The sequence below is a fragment of the Nothoprocta perdicaria genome, unplaced genomic scaffold, assembly GCF_003342845.1.
Source record: "Nothoprocta perdicaria isolate Ctin4 unplaced genomic scaffold, notPer1 scaffold_42, whole genome shotgun sequence".
NCBI lineage: Eukaryota > Metazoa > Chordata > Aves > Tinamiformes > Tinamidae > Nothoprocta > Nothoprocta perdicaria.
Window position 1 is genome coordinate 920,293 of NW_020455666.1, and position 25,023 is coordinate 945,315.

A 25,023-nucleotide genomic window follows, 5' to 3' on the forward strand; every position below is an offset into this window, starting at 1 on the left:
TAGGCTGTCTTTAGGCACGTTGTAGCTCCTCGTCGCACTGCAAAGAACGAGGCCGCTAAGGAGACTTTCAATGGAAGGCTCTGAAGGCTGCAGGTCTCTTCTTGSTGTTGCATTTAGCTTTCAGAAAGCTGCTCAGGGGGCAGTGCCTCAGAAGCAGGACCCTCTTCAATGGAGGGGACCTTGAGATGTCCCAAAGGCAGCGAAGGACCCGGATTTCAAGGTGGATCCTGGTGAGAGAGGCAATAGGTGCAGCAGGAGACGGCCTTACAGGAGATGATGGTGAAGTCTGTGTCTCTTGTCACTTCCGTTGTGGATTTTGCAGCCATTTAACCCCAAAACACACTKTTACCTGGGTGCAACGTTAGCTTTTCTGAGAGAAGTCTTATTCGTGCAGCTTTTGGCTTAAGCCATGGGATTGAACTGGGAGTTACCTAGTTTAGGATGATACTGCTTAGTTTACAGCTCCTGGGGGGAATCTGAGACCTACTYGTGTGAGTTGGAAACAAGAAAGCAGGGACATGCCTTGGTATTCCAGGGGATTGGCTTGGGAAACTGAAACCAGAGTCTGAATAATTATCAACTGTAATGAATTCTTGAAGAAAGGGGYGATGTGCCCTTTGCTGTCTCAGCACACTTTCATATAACTTCGGTGTTGTTTATATTCTCTGGGAGCTACTTTTTCTTTGAAAAGAAATTGCTGTAAAAAGTGTTCTCAGAACCACAGTAAATCACAAATTAACTCTTCTCGAAGAAGAGGAGGCCGAAGAGCAACAGTCAAGGTCTACTGAGGAGTCCCTGACCTTGCACGACCAAATCAACCTGTTCTCTTTGCTCCCTGGGCCTCGTGCTTTGGGACCTGGGGTGCCCTCCGTGCTCAGCCCGTGTCCCTGTGCTGGCTGTAGTGCTTCGCCCTCCTCCTCCTCCTCCTCTGCGTAAGTAAATTCCTCCAGAATTACTCATATGCCAGATGTGCTCTTTCATTTTTTGACCTTTGGGCTTCCAAATCAGTTACTGTCTCTAATTTTGGTAGTATCCATTAATGCTTATGAATGCTTTTGTGGGTTTTTTTTCCCTTTACTTTCTGTGAAAGCCTCTCCTTGGAAGGCAGTTGCATGTGGTTATGTGGCCCTCACCCACTGAAGAGCCGCAGCCTGTGCCGAGGAGCGTGAACCTGCTGTAGTTCTGTAGTTTGCATCTCTCCCCACTCCTTTTATGTTATGTTTTTATATAAGGTTGGAAGAGAGRAATCCAGTATTCCCTTAACTTTGCTGATCAGTAGGTGCAAGCATCTGATTCCTGCGGTGTTCCTGTTAGACAAATTTTCACTTTTTTTTTGCAGGGAATGGGCTTGTTCTTTGAGCAGTTGATGCTTCTAGTGTGTCGAGATGCTCGAACAAAATAAGGCAAGTCCTTATGGCATTATGGGCAGAATTAAAATTGCCTTTTTTTGGTTCAACACCATCTCAGGCGATAACAATTGTAGATTCACCCASCTGTGTTGCTGCTGACTGTGGTTTGCTTTAAAAGGCGAGTCAGAATTCRGAGAAGAGCCCAAGAGGAGATTTTTATTTATTTCCAAGGTGCTCTTCTGTGCCAGCTTTGAAAGACAGATGAAGATGGCTCCAGGCTTAGCAGTTTAAAACTCTCTTAAGTTTTTCTGCTCGGATCTAAACGTGAGATGGGTGAAATAACAAATGAGCATATTGCTGTTTTGTGTGTATAAATATATATGGTACTTATTTTTTTAGCTATGTGGATATGTGTATGTTTATATATATTACTTCATTACCAAGAGGTGAATGATTCTGATGAGCAAAATGATGGAGACGCTGTTGCTCAAACTTTGTGGGACCACTGTGTGTTTGGCTTTTTGCTATGAAAACTTTTSCTTTTGTTGCAAGAGAGCTTGTAGTTTGCACAAGACTGAAGATAAATTTCTGTGTTTGGCAGAGCTTTTCCCAAAAGTGGCCTTAAACAGGGCCAGAAAACAAGTTTAGAACAAGTTTGTTTGCTCAGCACAAGTTCATTTACAGGCTGTTGTGCTGGTGTTTCTCTTCCCATTCTGCCTTCCCTCCATACAGAGCTCTTCCTTCAGGCTGGGTTTTTGAGGACTTCATTCTCTGGGAGCAATAACATCTCCTGTACAACCAAGCTTAATTATTCCACCTTAAATTCACAGAAAAGGTCTTTGCTTCTCCTAACAAATCGTGAGGGATGATAGGAGTGTGTGGTGGGGATTGGTCAAGAGAGATACAATGTCTAGGAAAAGAGAAATCTGAAATACTGGAGGTAAATCCTACCATTAGCTTTTCCTTTTCAACAAATGTAGAACTGCTTTGTTTTTTAAAGCAGCTTTTAAAAATTAATTATATTAAAATATAATTTAATCCACCAGAATTATGATCTTTCTCTCACCCGCCTCCCTTTGCCAGAGCTTATCGGGGTTGTGACTCCTCTTCCTTCAAGTGCTGGCTCTACTCCTGCTTGGAAATCAGCACCAGAATGGACTTTCTTCAGCTTTGGTGTGAAATAAAGACGAGGTAGCGCAGGTGATGCCAGCTTAATCTCAGCTTGCACATGGAAACCCAGGTGCTCAGGGCAAACAGCCTGGGATCTGGGGCCTGGACTAAGGGCATGGACAGCCTGAAGGCTGATTGCTTGCRGCAGGTATTTGCTACCTTAACTCACCTCCAAGAACATGATGCTAACACTTGTCCTATTTTACAAATGACATTTATCGAAGGTAGAAGAGGAAAGTTAGAGAATCAACAAGTGACCTGGAAGAGGAAGGTGAGAGAAATGAGCAACTGAGTGCAGCTGTACGAAAGAGGCTCATCTGAAGGGAAGCAGAGCGTGAGAGTCTGCTCTGGGGCTAAAAATGTGGAGTGGTTTCCCTTTGAGATGGGACATCAGTCCTTAGAGCTTGACTGTATGACAAGTCTTCATTTAAAACACACCCGTCTTGTACAATCTGCCTAGTTTTGCCAGCCTGCTTGGGCTTACGTGCTTCCACTGGATGTCACTGTTGCTCTCTGTGAATCCAGGAAAAATATCATTTTACCTGTGCTGAAAATGATGGCTTGAAATGGGGAGGAAAGAATGCAAGCAGGGTTATTTCTCCCCTGTTTGGATTCACAGATTTGGGGTGCAGATGGGCAGTGTGTGCTGCCTTCCCGCCTCCTAGTTCTGGTTTGCTGCAGCCAAGCTGCTGAGTTTAGTTGGCCTTGCTGAACGGTGCTTTGGATTTATGCATTGCTTAAAGGCAAAGCCATCCTTCTGGGTTGGAAAAAAATCTTGCTGGCATGTTGTATCCTTTTAATAGCAGCGGGGAGAAAAAAGAGGAGAGAAACTATATACACAGCACAACCTGATTCAAGGGACTAGAGGTAAAGCTGAGAAGAGCCCTGACCTCAGCTCTCTTCTGGTGGGAAAAGGGAGGAAGGGAAAAGAAGAAACATTTCTGCCCCATCTAATTACAGAAAAACTCCTCTTAGTAGGGTGTAAAATTCTCAGGTAGGTGCGAATGCTGGCGATGTATTTTCTGAAGGCCAGCAATTAGAAAGCTAAAAGGCGTCTTTTTTCCTGCTGTCCACTGGAGTTTTACTGCTGAGGTACATGGCCAGTGGTTGCTGTTTGCCCCCGATCATCGTGGCACCRTCTGGCTCGTGGTTGCAGCTAGGGCTGTTTTCAGCAGAGGTTTCAGGACGGGGATTCGGGACTGAAGGCATCTGAGTTTCCCCCTTCCCCCCGGTACTTGCGCTGCGCTGTCTTTAAGTGGTTGCTATAAATAAATCACTTCTGTTTTCCCTTTGTCACCAAGAGCTGCATTGTACTCCAGCACTGCTTATCCGCTCTTCCTTTAATGTTCAGCTGCCTCTCGCCCTCCTTCCAGCGCTTAATAAGCAGATGTTGTAATAAGATATTTAATGACAGATCCGTTTGTTCAGTTGTGCTGAATAAATCACGCGCTTGAGCYCTGACTAAAGGAGCTGAAACCTCCGTGGCGGCGGCTGCGGGTGCCCCTGCCCAGCGTGGCCGAGCCCCATGGCAGCCCGGAGGCAGTCGTGAGGCCAGTGCATATTTCAGGGCTTTTTTTCTGCATTTTTACATTTTTTTAATGCTTTTGGATTGCAGGTTGGCTCTCTGCATGCTTTATGCTGCTGCCAAGCCGAGGTAGCTGCTGTTTGGTCAGCAGTGGTGGTTTTGTTCATTTTTTGATGGACAGCAGTAGGATTTTTTTAGTAGAACTGGAAACAGTTAGTCTGGGCACTGGGCAGTTCTTCCTCATCTGGGCGCGAGTTTTCTGTCAAGTGCACTTCCCATTTTGGCAGTGACTAGCACAGGTTGTAACTTGCCTATTTAAGGGAAGTTGCTGAACATTTTTGTCTTGCTTCTTCCACGGSTTCCTTCTGTAGGTGATATCTCAGTAGGTCAGGGCAGAGCTTCCCCCGGGTCCCCGCAGTGAGGATTAGCACTGTCACATCCACAGGAGGCCCCCGCAGCTTAATGGGAGAGTTGGTTGCATAATAGTGCAGCTTCAGCTGGTGCTGCTGCTGGGCTTGAGCCGTGACAGAAGTGCTGAGATTGCTTATGGAGATAACCTGTCACCTTGTCACCACGTAGGCTCCTTCCTTATTTTTTAATGAAGGAATGTTTTCTTTCGCTCATAAAAATGCTTAAACTTGTCATTGTTATCTGCCTCAAATGGGCACCAAAATAAATTCAAGAGCTCTGCTTAGGCTGGAACTATATTTAAACACAGCAGGATCTGCCCTGTGAAAGACAGTGGTCTTTTCTCGTGTGGGCAAAGCTTTATTGGCTTCAATGCATGGGCACATTGGGATGGAAAAGCCCAAAGTATTCAGAGTCCTGCCCCTCTCCTTGGAGTGGTGATAGGAAGACCAGAGTCTCGGCTGTCTCCTTTGCTCCTCAGGCTTCTGATAGCAGAGAGAGGCATTGCTGGGGCAGCACTGAGGCAAATGCTGATACCCTCGGTCTCTTCAGAAAGGTGAGCTGTGTTTTAGTCCATTTATTTGCCTGGAACGTGGTTTGGACAAGCCAGGATGCAAACGTTAAGCCCAAGGAGCGGGAGGAGGCAGCGCGTGCGCCCGCCCGGGCCCAGCTGGCGCTTCACGATGGAGCTCTGCTCTTCTGCAGTTACCCCACGGCGGGGCTGCTTTCGCCTGTGGCCTCTTGCGTTCACGAGCAGCTGTGAGCTTGCAGTGCGAGCTGCCCCTGCCCTGGTCAGGCCCAAGCTGAGCCCGGCCCAAGCTGGGCCCAGCCCAGCTGGCCTCCTGCTGCGCGCAGGGCCGCTCGGAGAAGCCTCCTTGGCAGGGCCCCAGGTTTCATCCTGCGGCTCATGCCGTCAGAGCGAGTGGGATGGGAAGGAAGATGCATCGAGCAGATTATTTCAGATTTCTCTGCCTGGCTGTGGGCTGCAACTCAAAGTGGTATCTGTAGGTGTGGATGTTGGATCCTCGGTTCTTGCACCTCCTGTGGCAGCGAGGTTAGGATTTGCTTGATTTTTCTCTCTTTCCTCCTTGTTTCTAGAAGTGAATCTGCAAATACCTTGCTTAGCAGAAAACCTCCCTTTTGCAAGTCACCTTTAATGACATAGCTGCTTCAAGGTCCACAACAAGCAGCAGCAGCTGCTGCCTCCAGCCTCTGCTTGACAGGGGGAAGGAGCATCTGCCCCGGGAGCATCCCAGCAGCTTTGCCCTTGCACATGCACCAGACTCCTAAGCTCTCYGAACAGTGTGATGTAGCAGGGAGAACGCTAAGCCGGGGTTCAGCCCAACTGCTTGTTATGAAAGGCTGGCTRACATATGTTTTAAAGATAGAGGAGAAAATATGTTGGTACAGTCATTTCTCTGCTTGTGAGTCAACTTGTTCTGATGGTKTTTGAAGTGGAAAGCTCATCATCGTTTGGGGCTTTTAAGTGCAAGTTGAATGCACTGTTAGCTCACCCAGATTTCTGCCGTGCCATGTTTGGCCTGAAATTAGCCCGTCAAAATAGGAAAATAGCAAGAAAATACATTGGTTATGCTAATTACCTGTTGAGCAGGGTTTTGTTTAAATGTTTAACRTGAAAAACCGTAGCAGCAAATAGCAGCTTTTGTAGAGCTGGCATTAGCTTGTTTGTTCCAGAGTACTTTTAGGGTGATCAAGTGAGCAACCTGTGGTGCTTGAGCCACCTGCAGCTCATGAGCAGCTCGAGTGAAGCCCCCAGGCCTCATTAGGGCTACATATATACATGTAATGTGGCCCAGACTGGGGTGTCTGTTGACCTGGAACCTGTGGAGGATCCAACTTGCTGGAACTGAGAGGAAGGAAGCAGGTTAGTTTTGGAGAAGCACACAGCTGGTGGCACGGGTGTCACAGGCAGCCCTGGAGCTGCACCTAAGCCTTTACCTCCCCATCCTTCCCCTTATGAAATATTGCCGTGTGCTCAGCAATATTTAGGCTTTCTCTGCAAAGCCGTGCTTAAGGATCTGTCCTTAACGATCTGCAAAGATCCTTGATCCTTAATGCAGTGAGTGATTTTTTTTTTTTTTAGTTTGTTTTTAAAGTTATATGAGATGGGCTAAGGTCCTGCTGCAGCGTAGCTCTTGTGGTTGCCTGTGTGCAAGGCATCCAGCACAAAAGTGAAGAGTAAATGCTGTGCTGGTGAGCTATACATTAATAGTGGGTATGCAAGGAGATGTGGAGCCGCTCTTCATTTCTAATCCAATGGATGTGTTTATTCTAGAAGAAAGAYAGAGTTTTGAAAGAAAAGGAAGAACGAGGAATAACTTTCCTAGTAAAGGTCTGTTTGTTTTAAAGACTTAATATATTCTGAATGAAATATTCAAGTTTGCATAACTGGAACAGCTGAAATTGAAACTTCAAAAACAACTTGTAGCCTCATTGAGGAGGGAGAACCGGTTCAAGATATAAACAAAAGTAAAATGGCTGAATCAAAATTGTGTCTGTTTTTACTTAATGCGTCCTGGAACATTTAGCTTTTGTTGAATGTAACTGCCTTAACAGTTAACAGGCACGGAGAGAGCCTTGTACCGTATTGTGCAATAACTTCTTTTGCTGTTGGAGTGAAATAATAGCAGTCTCTTAGCAGTAAAGTTTACCTCGCTCTTATAAATTGGATGTGCTGCTCCCATAGGGCTCCAAAAAAGTCTCCATTCACCTGTGTAATCTGTGCTGAGGTAGCACATGAGCAGAGCCCTTTGCACAGGCATAATTTTAGGATAATATTTGCAGGAGAGTTGCAAGTTTAACATGTTCATGCCATCTTCCTGATGAGGATGTTTTTGAAGAAAAACAAACACCTCTAACCATCCCACCCTCCAAAATGCCTTATGAGGCAGGCAGGACTGCAGCAGCTTTTCTCCTTCCAGCAACTAAACTACATAATCATTTTTCCCCTCTTCTTTAATTTCCCTTTCTTTTAATGGTGTAGGCTGTTTCCCAGCAATARTTGTCCTTCACAATTTTCTTCCATAAAGCAGAAGCCTTCTCCAGTTGTTTGCATTGCAATAGCAAAGTGTKTGTGTTTATTTTCCTAGCCATCAGAAATGGAGTGTGGTGTTCACCTGAAGAAAACTAAGCCTCAAGATCCTGGTAGGAACCACCACCACCAGCAAGATGAGGAGACCATTGCAAATACTCTAGAGCACATTGTGGGACAGCTGGATGTTCTGACTCAGGTATGGAGTAGTTTCAGAATGGTCAAGGTTTCTCTGGAGGAATCAGGAATGTTTTTGTGATAGCCTCTTATAAAGCTCCTCTGAGATGCTCCTCCTTTCCCCCACCCCATCCTTGGCTGCGCAGTCCAATTCCTGCAGTCTTCTCCTCCCATGGACAAGTGTTGGCCCTTCCGTGCCTCATCCCAGCCGTGTTTGCTCAGCCACAACTAGCAAGGAACTAAGTGTTGCCACATCTCTTCCTCAGGACCATGAAATAATGCTGAGCATTAGGAGGACTCACCAAACTGAAGGATAACCCTCCATCCCCTTGACAAGGGCTACCCATTAATGGTCATCCAGCACATGATACCTTTCTTAGACCTCAAGGGTAGAGTTGTTCCTGGGAGTTCATTTCTGGGAGAGTTGTTTCTGAGAGTTGTTTTCTAGGAGCTTCTTAGTGTTATTTGAGGGGAAGAACTGTATTGAACAGTAACTAGAAGTCCTAGTTAGGCTTTTCGAGGGAATTAGTTGTTGTCAACAAATGTAAGGTGATGGGTTGGAGGGCACAACAGGGKTTCAGGTAGGTCTCATTTAAGGGTATAAAACATTCCAGGATTGTGCACAACCTAAAACAGTGCAGGGTCAAACCCAGAAGCTACGAGAGTCAGTTTGGCAGCAATACAAGAAAGCACTCTTGTTTTCTGTAATTTTTAGAGCACACTAAACATTAGCAATAAAAAAAAAGGGAAAAGCAGTAGTATGGCATTGGAGCCTCCTGCTTGTGATTAAAATACGTTCTAGTGTATATACAGAATATTTTATTGCTGTTTTTGTCTCTTGAGTAAGATTGGAATGTGATCCTTATCTCTCATTACATAAATCGGTTCCACATTTCTGATGATGGATGTGTAATGGCTCCGCTTCAGCTTCCTAGGTGTTTAGAGGAGGCAAATATTCCAGTAAACAATATGTGTGGGATTTAGGCTAGATATAAGCAATACAAACATAGCTCTAGAAGKTATTGTGCAACTGGAAAAAAATCAGAATGTTGTTTTAAGACTAACAGAGAAATTGAGATCAGTGGGGGAGGAATAAATTAGTAGATGATAGGATAAAATTGGAAATAAGTATGAAGTGTAAAAAGAAAGAAAACCAAAAAAAACCCTGCCTTGACTAGTAACGTTATATCAGCAAACGTAGTTTTTTTGGTTGTCCTTGGAGTATACTTAATTTCCTCTTGATTGTAATGTTTGCTATTAATGCATCTTAATGCATGTGTACATGCAGATCTGTCCAGCATGCAGTTGAAATCATTTTGTACTTGCTCATTTTCACTCTCCTGATATTGCCCTTGTTTGTGATGCTTAGAATTAAAACAAGCCAACACAAAACGGTCCAAGTTAAGCAAAGAGCCCATTCTTGCAATGAGAGGAGACTTCCTTTTGCAGAAGCGGATGGTGACCTGAAGGTGCCACCAAGGAGCCCATCAGTAGCTGCCATCTCCACATAACCCCAAGCAGGTTGGCTGACTTCTTTTGGCAAAAGAAACCCACCATTGTGTCTTGTGTTTAATTTTTTTAGCTTTCATAAATAACACAGAACAGGAATCTTTTTCCCTTAAGGAAAGACTGAGGATGTGCCATTAGTCTCCCGTGGTGTCCTGCCATAAATCATCAGCTCTAATTCCCGAGTGTTGCCTGTTTAAAAGGCAGGAGCAGAACCATAAGGTTTAAGCTCTCCTAGATGAGAAGAAAAGACAAGACTCCCCGTGACATTTCCAGAAACCCTCTTTTGGCACAGCCGTCCCAGGGTTTTCCAGGAATTGGGACGTGTCAGCTTTGTGGGAGGTTGGGTTTACTCCAGTATAATACCTCTGCTTCCTGTGCTTTTTGTTCCCAATGCTGTTAACATAATGTAACACTAAAACTTCCAAAAGTTGTGGTAAGATACGGGAGAAATTGTGTAAATCTCCGCATAGTTTACTCATCTGCTATTATTTTTTAGCTGTCCTTTTGAGGTTTATCATGCCAAATTTCACACACTGTAAAAATAGGGATGGAAATACTGCTTTTTTCTTTGACAATTTTCCCCGGAAAGGAGATGATAATGAGAGATGAGTGAGCCTGGCCATCTCTGGCCAATGCCTGGCTCTGTTTGGGGCTGCACACCAGTTACCAGCAYGTTCCTAATGTCAGTGGTAGCTTTTGAGGTGGAGGGAAGTGTCCTCCACCTGGAGACTGTAGGATTATGGCCTTGGATTAAGAGGTCTCTGCCTGATGTACCATTTATGACAACTGCTGTAGCTARCAGATACGAGTCTCAAACTTGCAAAGCTTCATTTTGTGCTGCTAACATCTTGCTGTGATTTTATTCTTGGGGATTTTTGGCAGCTTGATTTTAACTAGGCTTTGATTCCATTAAAGCTTCCTCTCCCGAGTTATGTCAAGCCAGTTTGTTTTACTCGCAGGGAGGCAGCCTGATGTGATCTGACAGAGTCCCCAGAGTTCCCACTTATTTATTCACTTCCCAGGCTCCTTGTGGTTTTCTAAACATGGGTTGCAGGCCATATTTTACGTGTGAATAAAGGAGGGAGCCTTTGGCTCAGTTTTGCACTTACTGGGCCACCCTGTTGCTCTGAAGGACAGAGTGACGTTAAGACCTGGGCATAAACCTGTTGTTTTCACCAGTTCTTGGGTTGCTTAAGGTAACTTGCCTTGTTGGGAAAGTGGCAAATCCAATGTGATGGAGGAGTGAGGAAGATGAGAGTAATGCAGGTGCCTCGTGCATGTTTTGCACCTTCTTTTGCTACAACTTTTTTTTCTATATGGGAATGATTCCTAAATCTTGTTCCTGTGGGGCTTTTCAGAGAAAATGGCAAAACACTTACTAAGTATTTGTAATCAAAGCCTGGATCGTGGTCTCTAGTGCATATATGAATGAATATTAAAATTTAAGTGGGGGAAAATAAGAGGATTTTTCTCTTGGGTCATTCATTCCTTTGTGTTATAGAACAGAAAGGAGCTTTTGGCTGGAGCCAGAGTAGAGCATTTCCTACCCTTGCAGCTCGGCTGCTCTKCTGAACGAGGCTCATCAGTGAACAACCATCTCGGTTACAGTGGAAATTGGTGTTTGCAGTGCCGAGCTCGAGGGTTTATATACTTCTGTCCTCATTCCTGACACCTGCGCTTGCCACATTTGCTCCGTTAATCTGTAACACTGGTCCTCAATAGGCAGTGAGGAAGAAGCTGCTGGTTTTATGTGGAAGAAAGAGGTTTCTGCTAAATGAAGAGTTCAGAACGGGGTTATCATAAAAAAAAAAAATCATAAATAGCTGAGATAATCCACCCGCAGGAAACAGTTTCATATACATCCCAAACTAATCTGCRTGGAAGCTGGGGGAACATAGCACAATGAAATGGAGAAGACTCCATAAATCCCTGAGATAATCCCAGACGGAACCGAAGGACAATCTAGCTCATGTGAGATTAAAGGATTATTTCACTTAGTCCAGAAGAGATTGCAGAGGAAGGGAGGAAGCGATTTTTTTTTTTAATGAAATTATTTAGTCCAAAAAAAAAACCTTGGAGGAGAATTGGGAAGCTTTTTAATAATGATTTTTTTTTGAAGAGGGTTCCTTTGATGCCTTTGATTGGTAAAAGTTGTTCCTTAGCTGTTGGGTCCCGGCGGCTCCCTTAATTTTTCTGGGTGGTCAGTCCCATTCTGGGGCAGATTGGGAGGCCAGGGAGCCACCCAGGGAAAGGTTAAGAGAAAGTGGTAAGGAAATAGTGGAGCTCTTGCACAGAGCAGGGTGCTCGAGCCTCAGAGCAACGTGGGGGCTGTATCGGTGTGTGGTGCCCAAGCTGGGCAGGCCTCAGCAGCCTGGGAAACCGTGTCCAGTGTGTGCCTGGGGCTTCCAGCATCCAGTGGCAGTGCTGAACAGGGGAGTGTCATCTGGTAATGTTGGGGCTTAGCATTTCATAGCATAAAGGGTGTGAGTTCCCAAAAATGAAGTATACTGCAGAGGAAACACGTGAAAAGTCGTGCGGTTGTGTTAAAGAAGAATTGAGGGAGAAAAAGGCTAAAGCACTGAATAAACTAGCACTGTTATTCAGAAATACTCGGCATGTTATCCGTGAGGGTGTAATACTCTGTGCACGTGCCCTTTGGGAGGATTCTCGGGAGTGTTTGCGTTCAAAGCAAGCTTGAGAAGAGCTGCAGAGCTCTTGTTTAAGGCGTCCCTGGGGCTGAAGATCTTGTTTTGGTTTATGGAAGGATGCGAAGCTATCGCTTCTTTAGAAACCATTTCGCATTTTAAAAAAATGTTAATTGTGTATTTGATCTCTGAGATTAACAGCTTGACTGCTAGGGAGGCTTGTCCCAGCGTGCTGGGAGCCCTGCATCCCTACAATTGCTATGGAAAACGTTGGAGATCTGCTAAGCCCTGTCTCCTCACAGGGACTCCGTGGTCAGGAAGGTGTTTACCGAGTGTTGGAGATGCTTTTAGCAACATCTCCATAGTAGAGCTGGGGTCTGTTTGTGTCTATTGCTGTTTAGCTGATGCAGTTACATGGTGATGACTGTCCTGCTTCTTCCCAGACTGTTTTCACTTTCTGCTTGGGTGCTGTTGAAGTGGTGCCATCCCGGTGCAGCTGATGCGCTCCGCTCCGTGGTCTCCACTTTGCACTCTGCTCTCAAATGACCCTGTTCCTGGAAAGCCAAATAACCCATGGACCCAGAGCTGGGCAGGCGGCCCTTCTGCAGCCAGCTGGTGCTGGCCTCCTTGCCCACAGAAAGCTCAGCTCTTAAGTCTGCAAGTCCAGCTCAAACTTGGCAAGGCTCGTCCCGCAAATCCCTAGGCCATCTGTGCCGCTCGTCGAGTCTCCCTCCTCTGCCCTGTTGCCTTCCCTCTCTGCTCATCCACTCACTGTGGAGGGAGCAGAGAGACTTCAAGAGACTCAATAAGCTCAATTCAGTGAGATTTTGTTCATTGTCTGTGATAGTTTGTTTTCCATTTTGCTTTTCTCCTTGGGCTTGAGAGGAATCCCCAGGTCTCTGCTTGTACAGTGCAGTGAAGTGTTGGAGATTGAGGAGCCCATAGAGGCCATAAAGATACTGCAAAATAATCTTGGGGGCTCTTTTAACCTTAAAGGGTAAAATGGGTAGTTTCTCCCCGAGTAGTTTAGGACAAAAACGGCTTTCTGAACCTGAGCAATGGAGCTGGTCTATCAAAATGAACCCAGGTACCACTGCTCTATTGCTGCTAACATCACTGTAAGGTGACACTATGAAGAAAATTAAATAATGCTGTGCTCGCAGTACAGAGAGCTAATCTCATCATCCTAGTGTCTTTGTACTCTGTGACTAGAAATCCCTGCATCCAAAATTATCCTTAGGAAGCCTCTGATGGATTCTCCCTGCCCAATATAGCATGTCTGCATCTGGGACTTGTTCCTTTGCAGGTGCTTTTCTTTTGGAGTAAGAATAAAAAGAACGTTTTTGTCATAGATTAACATGTGAGATGGGGAGGGAGAGGACTGGTGCTCGCTCATGTGCTGGGTGATCCTCTGGGCCCAAGTGCCCTTCACGAGCATCCTTATTAGGTGCTTAGAATAACTTGTAATACTTGGTGAGGGCTAAATTTTAGGAGTCTTTCTAGTGCAAAATCTCTAGGTTTTTGTCCCTGGGGTTTAAGGGGGCTCTAGAATTAGCTTAGGAGGCTGGAAATGGGTTTTGAGGGCAAACCCTCCTCGAGGGAGCTCCCATGGGATGGAGCCAACGGGGCTCCCCATCAAACGAATCGTCAGCTCGCTGCCTTCTGCCGTGCAAGAGGAAAAGAGGTAGCCCTTGAATGAAGGCAGCTGAATTGGCCTCCCAACAGGGGCTGGGTTTATAAATAGCAACGTGGAAATGCTGTAAAAGTGTCCGCTAGGAACAAAGCGGCTTTGTGTTTGTGTGCGAGCTGCAGGGCAGCAGTCGTAGTAGCAGGGCAGGGCTTGTGCTTTCCCTCACCTCCCTGGCACCTCAAATGCCCCCTGTGCTTTGGGTGTCGCGGGTTTGGACCTAAATGCACCSGCATGGGCAGCTTCTCCTCTGAATCTTCAGGATTTCGTTTTTTGACTTCTCCTTTTCCCTTTTTTGCTTCCAAAAATCACTCACCACGAGTTTATTATTGTGGAAACTGTGTATAATTGTTAGCAGAAAACATTTTCCTTGCAGCTTTTCTGCAAACATGCCGTTTTCTGCCATCCCCTTGGTTGGCATTTGGTTCTCCCATGCTGTGCTGCAGCAGCCAGGCCTCGGCTCACACCAGCCCACAATAACCTGGGGCTTTGCTCCTCGCCCAGGGTGCGACCAGGACACGAATTCAGCTGATCAGCTTCTCAAAGGAGATTTGCTGCAATGTGTTTCTTGTTTGCCTTTTATTTTTCTYCCTCCCTTTTAAATGAAAAGCTGAGCCTTGAATTGCTAGGTCTTTTTCAATGGAAAGAACAGCATCCCCACTGATTTTGGTTCTCCAGCGGGTGGGTTCCAGGCTAAGATCTTCCCTGCAGCAGCTCCCTGAGATTGGGTCCAGCTCCCTCCTTGGCTGCTTTGGCTCCCCAAAAGGATGGATAATAGAGAGGAAAACCCTCAGAAGTGCCATAAGCCAGAGAAATATCCATAAATCAGGGCTTTTAGATACATCTTTGTGTAGCCATAGGGTGCACGTGGCACGTGTGTGGCAGCAATAAGCTCTTTTTTTTGCAAAGAAAGGCCCCTTCCTGTCAAGCTGCACCACACAGAGTCTCTATGGCAGGAGAGAAATGGCTCTGCATCACATCTGGGTGTTCTCCTCATCCCCCACCATTTCTTTCATGCCCAAAAAACACTTTGCAGGAGACTTCTGGTCACTCGGGCGCCCGTCGAGCAGTTTCCTCTCTTTGTGCTCCAGTTTCCCCAGCTGTAAAAGGGGGATGATGAGACCGGTTTTCTTTTGTCAAGCACTTAGAGATGTGCTTACGAAATGTGCTATTAAAAGGCTTTCTATGTATAACTTCCATACAAATAGTGGTCGTCCAGGTTTATTTGAATTGCCTTATGCAARCCCAAGGTTCTGCACATCCTTTGTTTTTAACAGAGGATGCTCAAAATGCCGCGCTATTGATTGCTGCTGCTAAGTATTAAAACACTAAATATAATCACCATCTATTATCAGCCATTCTGGTGGTCTGGGGACTTGGAGGGCAGTTTTGCCTAGCTTGCTGCCTTCATTACCCCAGAGCGATCAATAAAAGGTTTTCAGCAGAGGCTTTTAGTGCCAAGTGGTTCAAATGTTCTTCCTGTGCATCCTGCGCGGGATGATTTCAGCTCTAGGAGAAAGATGCAGCCATCCTTTCTGAGGTAACCTAATTACACCGAAATATTTAGACTGCCAGTTTGGGTTTAATTCCCCTCCATCAGCCAACGGCACCGGCTCGGGCTGGGCGGGTTGTCTGTCTTGTCATCGCGCTTGTCAGGTAGGTTCTGCGGGTGGTAATTGCAACAAACCTCCAGGATTCGGGGAGGGGAGAAGAGTGTGGGAGGCGAAGACGAATTGAAGCTCAAACTGGGAAGAACTGCTCAAAAAACCTCAGCTGCTCCCAACCTTTGCTTCTGGTTAGCAAGAACGTTTGTGCGTGTTTGATGGCTCAAAAATCAGTATCTTACCCATGCAGGAGGGCAGAGCCTTGCAGCCAGCCTGTAGGTCAAGGAAAGGGAATGCAGAGCCCAACGTGAAGCACTGAAGTGCTGTGATTGACGCCTGCTAATACAGGGGCATAACCCTGAAATACCCCCAAATCCTGCCCGATATGAGCACTGCTATGAGTGAGTACCGTGTAGGGCATCTTGGTGCAGTGCTTCAGTGGCAGCTTTTTTGTTTTGCAGACTGTTTCCATCCTGGAGCAGAGGCTGACCCTCACTGAGGACAAGCTGAAGGAATGCCTTGAGAATCAGCAGAAAATCATTCAGAACAAAGTGAACTGACTGCAAGAGAGAGAAGTGAAGGTGCTTGGAGGTTTGAGGTTTGGTTGTTTGGGTTTTTAACTGAGTGTGTGTGACTAATTATTTTGAGAGAACTGATTTCTGATTGACATGTACAGTTACTGTATCTGTAAATACAAAGCTTTGTTACTTTGCTAAAATAAAGAGGTTTTTATTCACGAGCCTGGATAATGATTGTGATCTCTTGTGTTTTCCAGATATTGTAGTAGCCCGAGGGTGCTATGAGGACTGCCTAGCAAGGTGGCATCCCGTAAGCCTTAGCTGCTGTGCAGTGAGTTTGAAAGTGCTTGAACCTCTTGGAATTGTCACGTGTGTCTCGCACACAGTGCCAGGCTGGCCATAGGTTACGGGCCAGGAGCTCCATAATCCTGGATATTAGTGCAGAGAAGCCTGATGTAGTGGGAGCTCCCAGGCGATGACCTGGAGTGGCTGGTGTTGCAGAAGGTTCCTCACCCCTGCCCCATATGGTGCTAAGGTGGCTAACACAACAGATACCACCTGATATTTGTGCAGAGATGCTGTTCCAGGGGCTGGGATTTAACCCACTCCCTCATCAGGGTGTGGAAAACAGCTGGGGCTGCAGCGGAGGCTCCAGCCAGTGAGACGTGGCGCGGATTCCATGGCCTTTTGCTGCATCTCGGACTGCTTTTTAAATTAAAGGCAAGGGAGAGGGGAGAAGGAGGAGGCAAACCAAGAGCAGAGCACTTGCTGCAATCCTAGAACATCCTCCTCCACGCTGGAACACCGTTAACTTTCAGTCATCTGGCAGATGTTCTCGCAGCGAAGAGCTCATCACTCGCACCTCTGCTCTCCCGCTGCTGCTCCTCCAGGACTTTTGCAGGGCTCTAGCAGGTGCTCAGTATGTGGCCTCACAAGAATTCGGGCTTTGGGGAATCCTTTTCTCCAGCACCTCTTCTGCTAACGTGCACTGGAGATCTGCTTTCTTACAGTAGGCTCTCTTGACCAGTATCACCCACATTCCTGGAGAAACAGGCTGCAGGAACTTGGCCTTCTGCGGGTTAATGAAACACTCCTCACTATGGTCTTTCTGACCCCTTATTAAGGAGTTTCCATTGATTCCAGCCCTTGGCTATTGTCCCTTCTCCTTGCTCACATTCCAGACTCGTGSAGCTTCCCAAGCCGCCTGTCTCCAGATGTGCAGGGTGATGGTGACGCCGGCCCAAGCTCTGGCTGCCACTTGTGCTTCATGTCAAGCTTAGCTGATCTTAACATCAGCCCTGGGCTTTTTTGCACCTGTTGAGGGCTGTGTCTGATGTCCTTCCACATCTCTAAGAACTTCTCGTTGGCATTATCACAATTTCATTCTTTTTTGGTTTGCGCAAAGCCACGAGTTTTCTCTTTTCCGAGTGTATTTAGCTGATTATAAATTTGAATTTCTCTCTGCTCAACCACAGGCAGTTGGCTGTTTCCAACCTCCGAGTCTGATAAAATCATTATTTTCTCTTAGATGAAGCTAATGGAATCAATTCATGGTATTCTCCAGTGCTCTAAGCTTTCAGTGGCTTTTTGCTGAGAGACTGACATCATTTTCTCATTGCAGTTCTGCTCGTGCCCTGATGGGTAGGGAGAAAGGGAGCCAAAAGTAGGTAAGGCTCATTTGCTACTTGCTGCTAGAAAAAAGCTCCTTCTACATTGATCTGCTATGACTGAAGCAGTGGCACAAATATATTGTAAGAGCCTGATTTATTGGCTTGATCCCAAATGTTCTGGCCTAGCCTTTGAGGGAGGAARCTTAAATTATTCCAATGTTCATCAATTTTTAAACTCGTTTTTTAAAAATAGCATTCTCCTCCTTTTCTAATGTCTTGAAGACCGCAGAAGCAATTTGTGTGTAGTCTTTTATGGAGAATGTCAATAAAAACGATTGGGATGCATTTGATATAGACWCTTTTTCCGTTCAGCTGTCCTGAGCAAATGCATCCGGGAGGTAATTGGGCTCCTCAAATAGATAAGAAACTTGGGTGCTGCAGGGCGAGCTGAGGGAGCGCGGGGCAAGGTGCTTTTCCATCGTCGTCTTCAAAGCATGAATTTGATCAGTGCAAGAGGGTAAAAAACACCAAAAAGAGGTGTAAAAAAACATCAAAAGGGTGTAAAAAACACCAAAAAAAGGGCTTTTTCTCAGTGTCGAGTACTGGTTTGCATGTCCTTGCATTGAGGCTGCCTTGCAAGCTGTGAGTGATGAAATCTCTCCGAGAGGAGACTGCAAAGGGTTAAGGATTTTGTTTTGGATCTCGGAGCTGTGCTTGGAGCCAAGTTCTTAAAAAAGTAGTTTAATTTGTTGCCATTACATTTGCCAGACGGATGACCTCACTCAACTTTTAGCAACAGTTCTTTGTGCCGAGATTGGCCCTTGGGGAAACTGGCTGTGCCTGCAGGCTGCTGCAAATGGATTTTTGGCCGCTGTGAGTACGGAGCATGTTAAACATAATCATGATCTGTGAAGAAAGTAAGAATCTTCGAGCACTGCCCACTTTCCTTCCTGTCTGGGAGCTGGAATTGGGCAGAGAGCACAGTTTAGCTCATAACTGAATAGGCAAAAAACACAGCGCTGTGATACTGGTGCTTCTGGCCTGGAAGCTRGATGGCCGGGAGAGCCTTGTGTCACAGTGTCACAACTGGACATGTGTCTGCCAGTTAACTGGCAGATGAAATCCAACTATGACCTAAGCTGTTGGGCTGAAACCAGCCAATTTCCTGGTACGAACCGCTTATATAATGTCTTAAAAGAGCTGCCTTGGAACGAAGTGTTTCTTGAAACATGAGTGAGTAGGAGGGGAGGGAGAGGGATCATTCCGCAGAGGTTCGTCACTGATGACACGGATGCAGGAGGCTGTGCCTGCTGTTTCAGGAATGGTTGGGATCCCCAGGCAATGCCAGCGCTTTCCAAATGGCGGGATCTGATCAGCTGCTGTTATGGGAAGGAGATGTGATGGGAAGGAAGCTTCTCTCATCGATGCTCATCTGTTTGACCTGGGTTTAGCCACCTGTGGAAAGCCCAGTATTTGTCTCTGGAGAGCCGGGATCTATTTCCAGCTTTGCAAWGAACCGCTGTTGCCCACAAGCGTCGTGCAGTCCCTCCTTTTCCTTGTCAACACTATAAATGTCTTCTTTTTGTGAAATTCAGGTGCTGTGGAGGACGAGCCCCTCGGAGATTTGGCTGTTCCTTGGCAGGGAGAAGAAAGGTCAGTCTGCCTCAAGTACAGCCCTTGGCATCCTTGGCTTCCTCCCCGTTTCCTGGTAGCCTGTGGCCGGTGCTGCTGAGCACCCCTGTGCTGACACCCTCCRGCCCTGCCTCCCTCATGAGGCCGCGCAGCTGGTTTTGCTGTCACGAAGCAGCTAGGCTCAATCAGCACGGGGACCCGGTGCCAAAAAGCTGTCACCTCGATCCTGCGTCGCTGTTTCCGCTCCCTGCGGGCGTCTTCCATGCAGCTAATGACCCGCTGCCGTGTCCCGGGCGCCTGCCAAGTTGGGGAGGTGGCAGCAGAAATCCTTTGGGATGCGGGGATGGTTTTTGTTCAGAAAGTGTCCAGCAAGCAGTGCAGGAGCCTGCTTCAGGGCTTCAGGGTGTGCTCAGCACCACAAGGACCCCCTATAGCACAGCTGGGGCTCTGCTTTTCCCTGTCTGTGACCCCCTGGGCCACGTGTGGGTCCTGTTCCCGGCAGGAACAGCCCTGCCTGCCGCTGCGCTTGGCCCCTGCGCTGTGACAGGCTGCRTTGTGCTGATTCCCTGCAAATGCAGGGAGATCTCCTTTCCTTGCCCTCCTGGAGTGCCAGATTCTAGGGAAGGCCCTGCTGGTTTCAGGAAATGCTGTTGTTTTGGTGCTGGGGATGGGTTTGTGCTCGGTTGTGTCTTCCTGCTGCGTTGCTCTCCTTGCCCGCAGCTCTGCTGGCCCCAGTGCAGCGCGAGGGATCCCCAGCTCCGGCACAGGCTGTCGGAGGAACCTGGGCAATGCGAGAGCAGCCTTTGCTGGTCCGGCCCTGCATCCCTGCTGCTCTGCTCAGCAGCACTCAGCACAGCTCGAGGCAGCTGCAGAGTTCCTGGGAGATGAGAGCTGGAGGATAAGGAAGGAAAAACTCCCAGGATGGGCCCAATGGCAGAGACTAAAATCACACACACACGGGGTGATGGAGAGGAGCGATCAGACAGTGGTACCTCCGTGTTTGCAACGTGTCTGTTCTAGAACATGGTCTGCAGTGAAACACCATGGCAAGAAGCCCCCAGTGCTTCCCACCTCCCTGGCTTGCTCTGCAGAAAAGCCCCTGGCCGTGATCTCTTGGGATATCGGTGCGCCAGCGAGTTATTAAGCAGATTAAGGAATTGTTTTAATGCCACTTACTTTCTTGYTTAAGGATCAATGTGCACCTGCTGGGTTATTATTTTGTAGATCCTGCTTGTTTCCTAAGAGAGAGATGATTTGACCTGTGTRTTTACGAGATGTGTTTCTTTCCTTCCCTCTATTATTTATGAAATCAATGCATCTTGAAAAGGAGCACTCTGCAAAGCGTCTGGAGCGAGGCGTGCTCGATGGGAACGCGAGAACGTGCCTGCTGGCGGGGCCTCCTGCAGCAGCCCYGTGCCCGGGGCTCCGAGGAGGAGGAAGGAGCCCTCCTGAGCACAGCATCTCAGGTGAGGTGGGGACAAACACAGGCTCTTGCCCAAGGAGCTGCAGGGCTCGTAGTGGAGCAGGGCAGGGTGTTTCCTCTCGGTGTTCAGGTTGGAGAAAGGACCTCAGCCTTGGGCTTTGCGCTGGYGTGGTCGTGGGCTGGTGTCAGGCAAGAGCCCAGCTCTTGCCCTGGCTKCAGCAGGCCACAGCCCAGCACTGACCTGCCTTCTGAAAGGAGCCTGAGCCCCCAGGAGAAGCAGCTTTTTGCTTCTCAGCTGGCCCGTGTAGAGCAGTTTTTCAGTGGCAGCTGGGGATGTGGATAGAGGCATCCCCTGCAAGCGCAGGAGCAGAATGAGGGAAAGTGTCTGCTCATTCTCCCCTCATGCTGCGCCTTTCCTGCTGCAAACGAGCTCCCGTAGTGCCCGAGGGCACGAGCCGCATCCCAGCAGGATGCCTGTGCCTCTGACAAGATGAATGCCTCAGGAGCGCGGATCCATGCAGAGGAAATCCCTGGAGAAGGGCCCAGAGCCTGAGGAGGGCTGCAGGGGTCACAGGAGGAGAGGGGAGCCGTGGAGCAGCCGGCAGCAGGATGAGGCCTGGGGATTTCGCTGCACTCCCTGCCCCGTGGCTGCGCCGGCTCTGCTCCGGGTGCAGTTGAGCAGCGAGTTTTGGAGGTTACATTCCTTGCTGCAATTACCCCTCGGTCCTGCCTCCCGTTCCTGTGCTTCCTTTGCTGCCAGGTCRTGGAGGAGAAGCAAAGATTAAAGAGAAGGGTGGTGATTATAGTTAATAGCAGAGAGCGTTCCCATGGAGTCTGGGGACGGTTTCCCTYCCCTCTTTCCCAGCCATTGAAGCTAAGGGGAGCTCTGAAGCTGCCCGTGCTCCTCTCGCCAGGACTGTGCAGTGCTTGAGCACGGGAACAGCAGGGAGTTCTGCAGCGTTTGTGCTAGCTGGGCACAAAAAAAGGTGTCTTTTTTCCCCCTTTTTTTGAGGAGAAAGGCCCTTGCCTGCTTCTGTGAACRTGTCACCTTGTCCCAGCATTCTGGCTACTCCAGGAATTGGGAGAGGGCCTGGCCAGCCTGCGGGTGATCCACAGAGATCACCCTGTCACTGATGCTGCCACTGACATGTATGTGTGTCCCTCCCAGCCTGGCTAGTGCTTAACAGGAGCTGCTGCCTAAGATCTCCAGACTGTCTCAGCCACAGCACTGACCTTTACTGGAGCTGAATGTCACAAAAATCAAACACACCGAGTGCGTGAGCAGCACTGGGGCAGCCCGTGTGTCCTTCTCTTCCTACTGCTGCTCTGGGATGTGCAGCCGGTCCTTGGCTTTGCTGCAGACACTGCAGAAACTTCTTCCCACCTGGAAAACCAACCTGAGCTGGATCCTGGGCTTGGTGGGTGTCCAGAGAGCCTGGAGGAAGCAGCGAGGGACGGTGGCTGCTCTTCCATCCATCCGTCCATCCAGCCGAGCGGAGGCAGCGAATAACCCTGACTCAAAGGCTGCTCCTTGCACAAGAGCAGGTTCCTTGTCCAAGGGCTGGAGCGGGGGCTCAGTTGCCCCGTGCTGGAGGCTGCACAGAACCTTCCACTGCCCTGCACCAAACCGTTCGCTGCGGGCTGCTTCCCTCGCCCTTTGCAGCCCCAGGACCAACCTCTGTTTGAATCGAATCAGCCCGTCTGCTTTACCAGGTAATGGCCTGAGGTGTGTTTATCTGTCCCACGTGGCAGCGGGTAATCTGCCTTTGCCCTCTTCCAGGCCTTTGAAAGGCTGCAGTCTGGACAGGCCAGTGTGGGACTCGTCTTTTCCACAGGAAGGAAAATCTAGATCTAATCCAAAGGGCTTTTACAGCAAGGGGTTTAACCCCTTGGTTTTCCTTCCCTGTGGCGCAGAGCATGCAGGATCTTTGCAATCGTTTATAAGGCAGTTGTGCTGGAAAAACTTGCATGAACAGCATGATTCCAGGAGGCTTTTCCTGGGATTATTTTTAATTTGGTGCTCTTTGTTCTCTTGCTGTGCAGGGGTGAAGCCCGTGAGCTGGTATAGCCCATGGATGCGACAGCACGTGTGTGTCTCAGAGTTCTGGATTGAAAAGTTGTCACCGCTCCATAGTGCAACAACCAGGTAAAGCAGGAAACTGGATCTGGGAAGCGGTGGTTGGACACGTGATTGATGGTGAGGTCCTTGCCCAAGGGAAGGGAATTGTGTGGTGAAACGCTCTGGAGCGTGTGGGCTTCCGACTGGGATGAGAGCCCATGGTGTAAAGGACAGGCTGGGACCTGCGCCACAGCTTGCCCCATAGAAAGGTGCAGAGCAATAGGGGTGTAGAGGAAGGAGATGTTGGTGAGGAGCCATCCCAGCCTTTCTAGATGGGCTTTGTCTGTTGGAGTCCTCCTGTGGAAGAGACTTTTCTTTAGCTGACAATGGAGACAGTTCCTACTGTTCCCCTGGGCAGAAGTCTTTGGAGGCCAGTCCTGTGAGCTGGACCTAACTAAACAGGGTTGAAGAACCCCATTTGCTTTAGCATGTTGGTCTCACCCGTGGGTCTGGGTTGTGGCACTCTTGGCCGTCCCAAGACCTTCTTGAGCAGCGTTGGAGATGGTCCTCTCCTCCAGATGGGGATTCTTCACAGATCTCCATGCACACCCGTCTCCTGGTAGGTTTCTCATCCCTGCTACCTGATGAAGAGCATCACGTAGGCAGCGTGTCATGTCCTGGCAGCGTTGTGCAAGCATCTTGGAGATCTTTGTCAGGGCCCTGGGAGATGAGAGAGATAAGGCTTTAACCACCCCCATTGCACCGCAGGCCTGACTCACTGGAAGGTGGAGTGACTTTCCTAAGACCATGTAACCAAGGTCTGCCCGTATGTGGTCACGCTGCATCTCCATCATCTCCCACCTGCCCGCAGAGACCCGGCTTTGCTTGAACCTGGCTGGTTAGGGTGCTGCTGACGTTGGAATTGCAGCGTGGCTGCAGCATCCAGCTGTTTTGCTGCCGTCTCCTGCAGCCCGTGTGGAGCTCTGTGCTTTTGCAGCTATGATATCTGAGCTAGCCAGAGGCTGGGCCAAGATCAGCACCTGTGTTCTTGTTTCTCTTGGCCAGGCCATCCCGCATGGCCCCTAGGCCTTGGCCTGCTGGAAGGTGCTGGATGCAGACACGGAGCTGCAGACGGTTTGCTTTGGCCCTGCGCTTGGTGCCTTGAGTTGAGCTGAGCCCTGAAGAGCGAAGCCTTTCCCTGCCCAGCAAGGCTTGGGGATAACGTTCCTGTTAATGGGGTGGCGCGAGCAGAACCTCCTGAGCTGAGGAAATGCTGAAGGCCTGGAACTGTCAGAAAGCTACACGGTGGAGATGTGGCCGCGTTCCCATCTCCAGGAACACATCCTAGGAGGAACAAATGAACGTGGCTCCTTGAAGGCCTCAGAGCCACGTCCTGGAGACAGGTTCTCAGYCATCCGCATCCCTCACTGGTGTCCCTGTTTGGCTGAGGAAGCCTCGTGGCCCTGGTGAGACGTGTTTGGTTGGGCCCCCGTCCAGGTGCGGAGCTGCATGTGTTGCCTGATTTCCTGCAGGCCTTATGGCTCATCTCTCGAGTGCTTTCTCAAGAGGCTTTCCTGTCTCCCACACCGAACCTCCTCCCTTGTTGACTCTCCGCAATCTGGTTTCTGCGCCTGCATTTTATGACTTATTCGTTCCCTCCTTTTCTCCCAAGGGTTTGGCGTTGCTCAAGGGCTTCGCTGGGGATCTCTGAGCGGGGATGGATCCATTTCTCTCCTTTGTCCCACATGAAACCGGCTTCCTTCTCATTCGCTCTCCTTTCATGTGCAACACGACAGGTTTTCTCAGTGGTATTCCCTGAGGATAGGACAGGATTTGTGAATCCTTTGGTCAGGCTGTTTGAGAGCTCTCTATGGTGCTTTTCCGCTTTCATTTCCTGAGCGGCACAGAAGTTTTCCCTCTCTGATCCAAGGAGCGAAGGCCTTTTCCCTGCCAAATACCATACAGGAGCGACTCACCAGGCATGTGCCCCTCGGATATCCACGATTTGCTAGTGGAATTTGTTCCCAGCAGTCACCCCTTGACTTGAGCCTTGGTAAGTATGGAGCTGCTGAGCCCACCTTGAGCAGTGCTTCCCTGGTGCTCCTGGCTGCATGTCTTATAAAAACAGACCTAATCCTGGCCTTTTTTGAGCCTTCGTAGGGTCATTTCTACCTTCAGATTCTGCATGAGCAGCGGCAGAATGAGAGGCTCAGAAGCACTGCTTGAGATGCTCACGTAGATGTGTTTGCTCAGTGCCTAGTGTGGTTTCCTCTCCCAGCATGTTCTAAAGGAGACGCAGGAGCTTCTGTTAAACACTGTGCAAATATGCGTTAAAAAAAAAAGCGGATGGGCCGAGCTCTGCCATGCAGTGTATTGCTTGGTAACGTGCAGTAGTAAATSTGCTGAGATAAGTCCGTGCTTGATAGGATCTGCCCTGGTTATTCACGTTACGCCTCTGGCCGCGGGTTGCAGGGCGAGGGCTGCTCGGGCGCTGTTATTTCCTTCCCTGCTCTGCCTGGGATGACACCCAAACTTTCTCCGTTTCTCAGGTGGCTCCGGGCATGGGAGGAGTCCTCTGCGTTGGCAAGAAGGAGCCAAGAGGACAGGCCCTGCAGCGCCTGCTGCCCCGGCTGGCCTGCAAGCAGAGGGATGCAG

General features: G+C 48.6%; 1 protein-coding gene across 4 annotated transcripts in view; it reads left to right on the top strand.

The window, feature by feature from the left end:
• Window positions 1-15,812, top strand: part of POC1A (POC1 centriolar protein A) — a 61,853-nt gene extending 46,041 nt beyond the window's left edge. For all 4 annotated transcript variants that reach the window (XM_026045993.1, XM_026045995.1, XM_026045992.1 and 1 more), the window contains 2 exons: window positions 7,563-7,703; window positions 15,588-15,812. In XM_026045993.1, coding sequence (XP_025901778.1) covers window positions 7,563-7,703; window positions 15,588-15,686 — 240 coding nt within the window. In that variant the 3' untranslated portion in view covers window positions 15,687-15,812. The remainder of the gene's footprint in view (window positions 1-7,562; window positions 7,704-15,587) is intronic.
• Window positions 15,813-25,023: the final 9,211 nt, after the last annotated feature.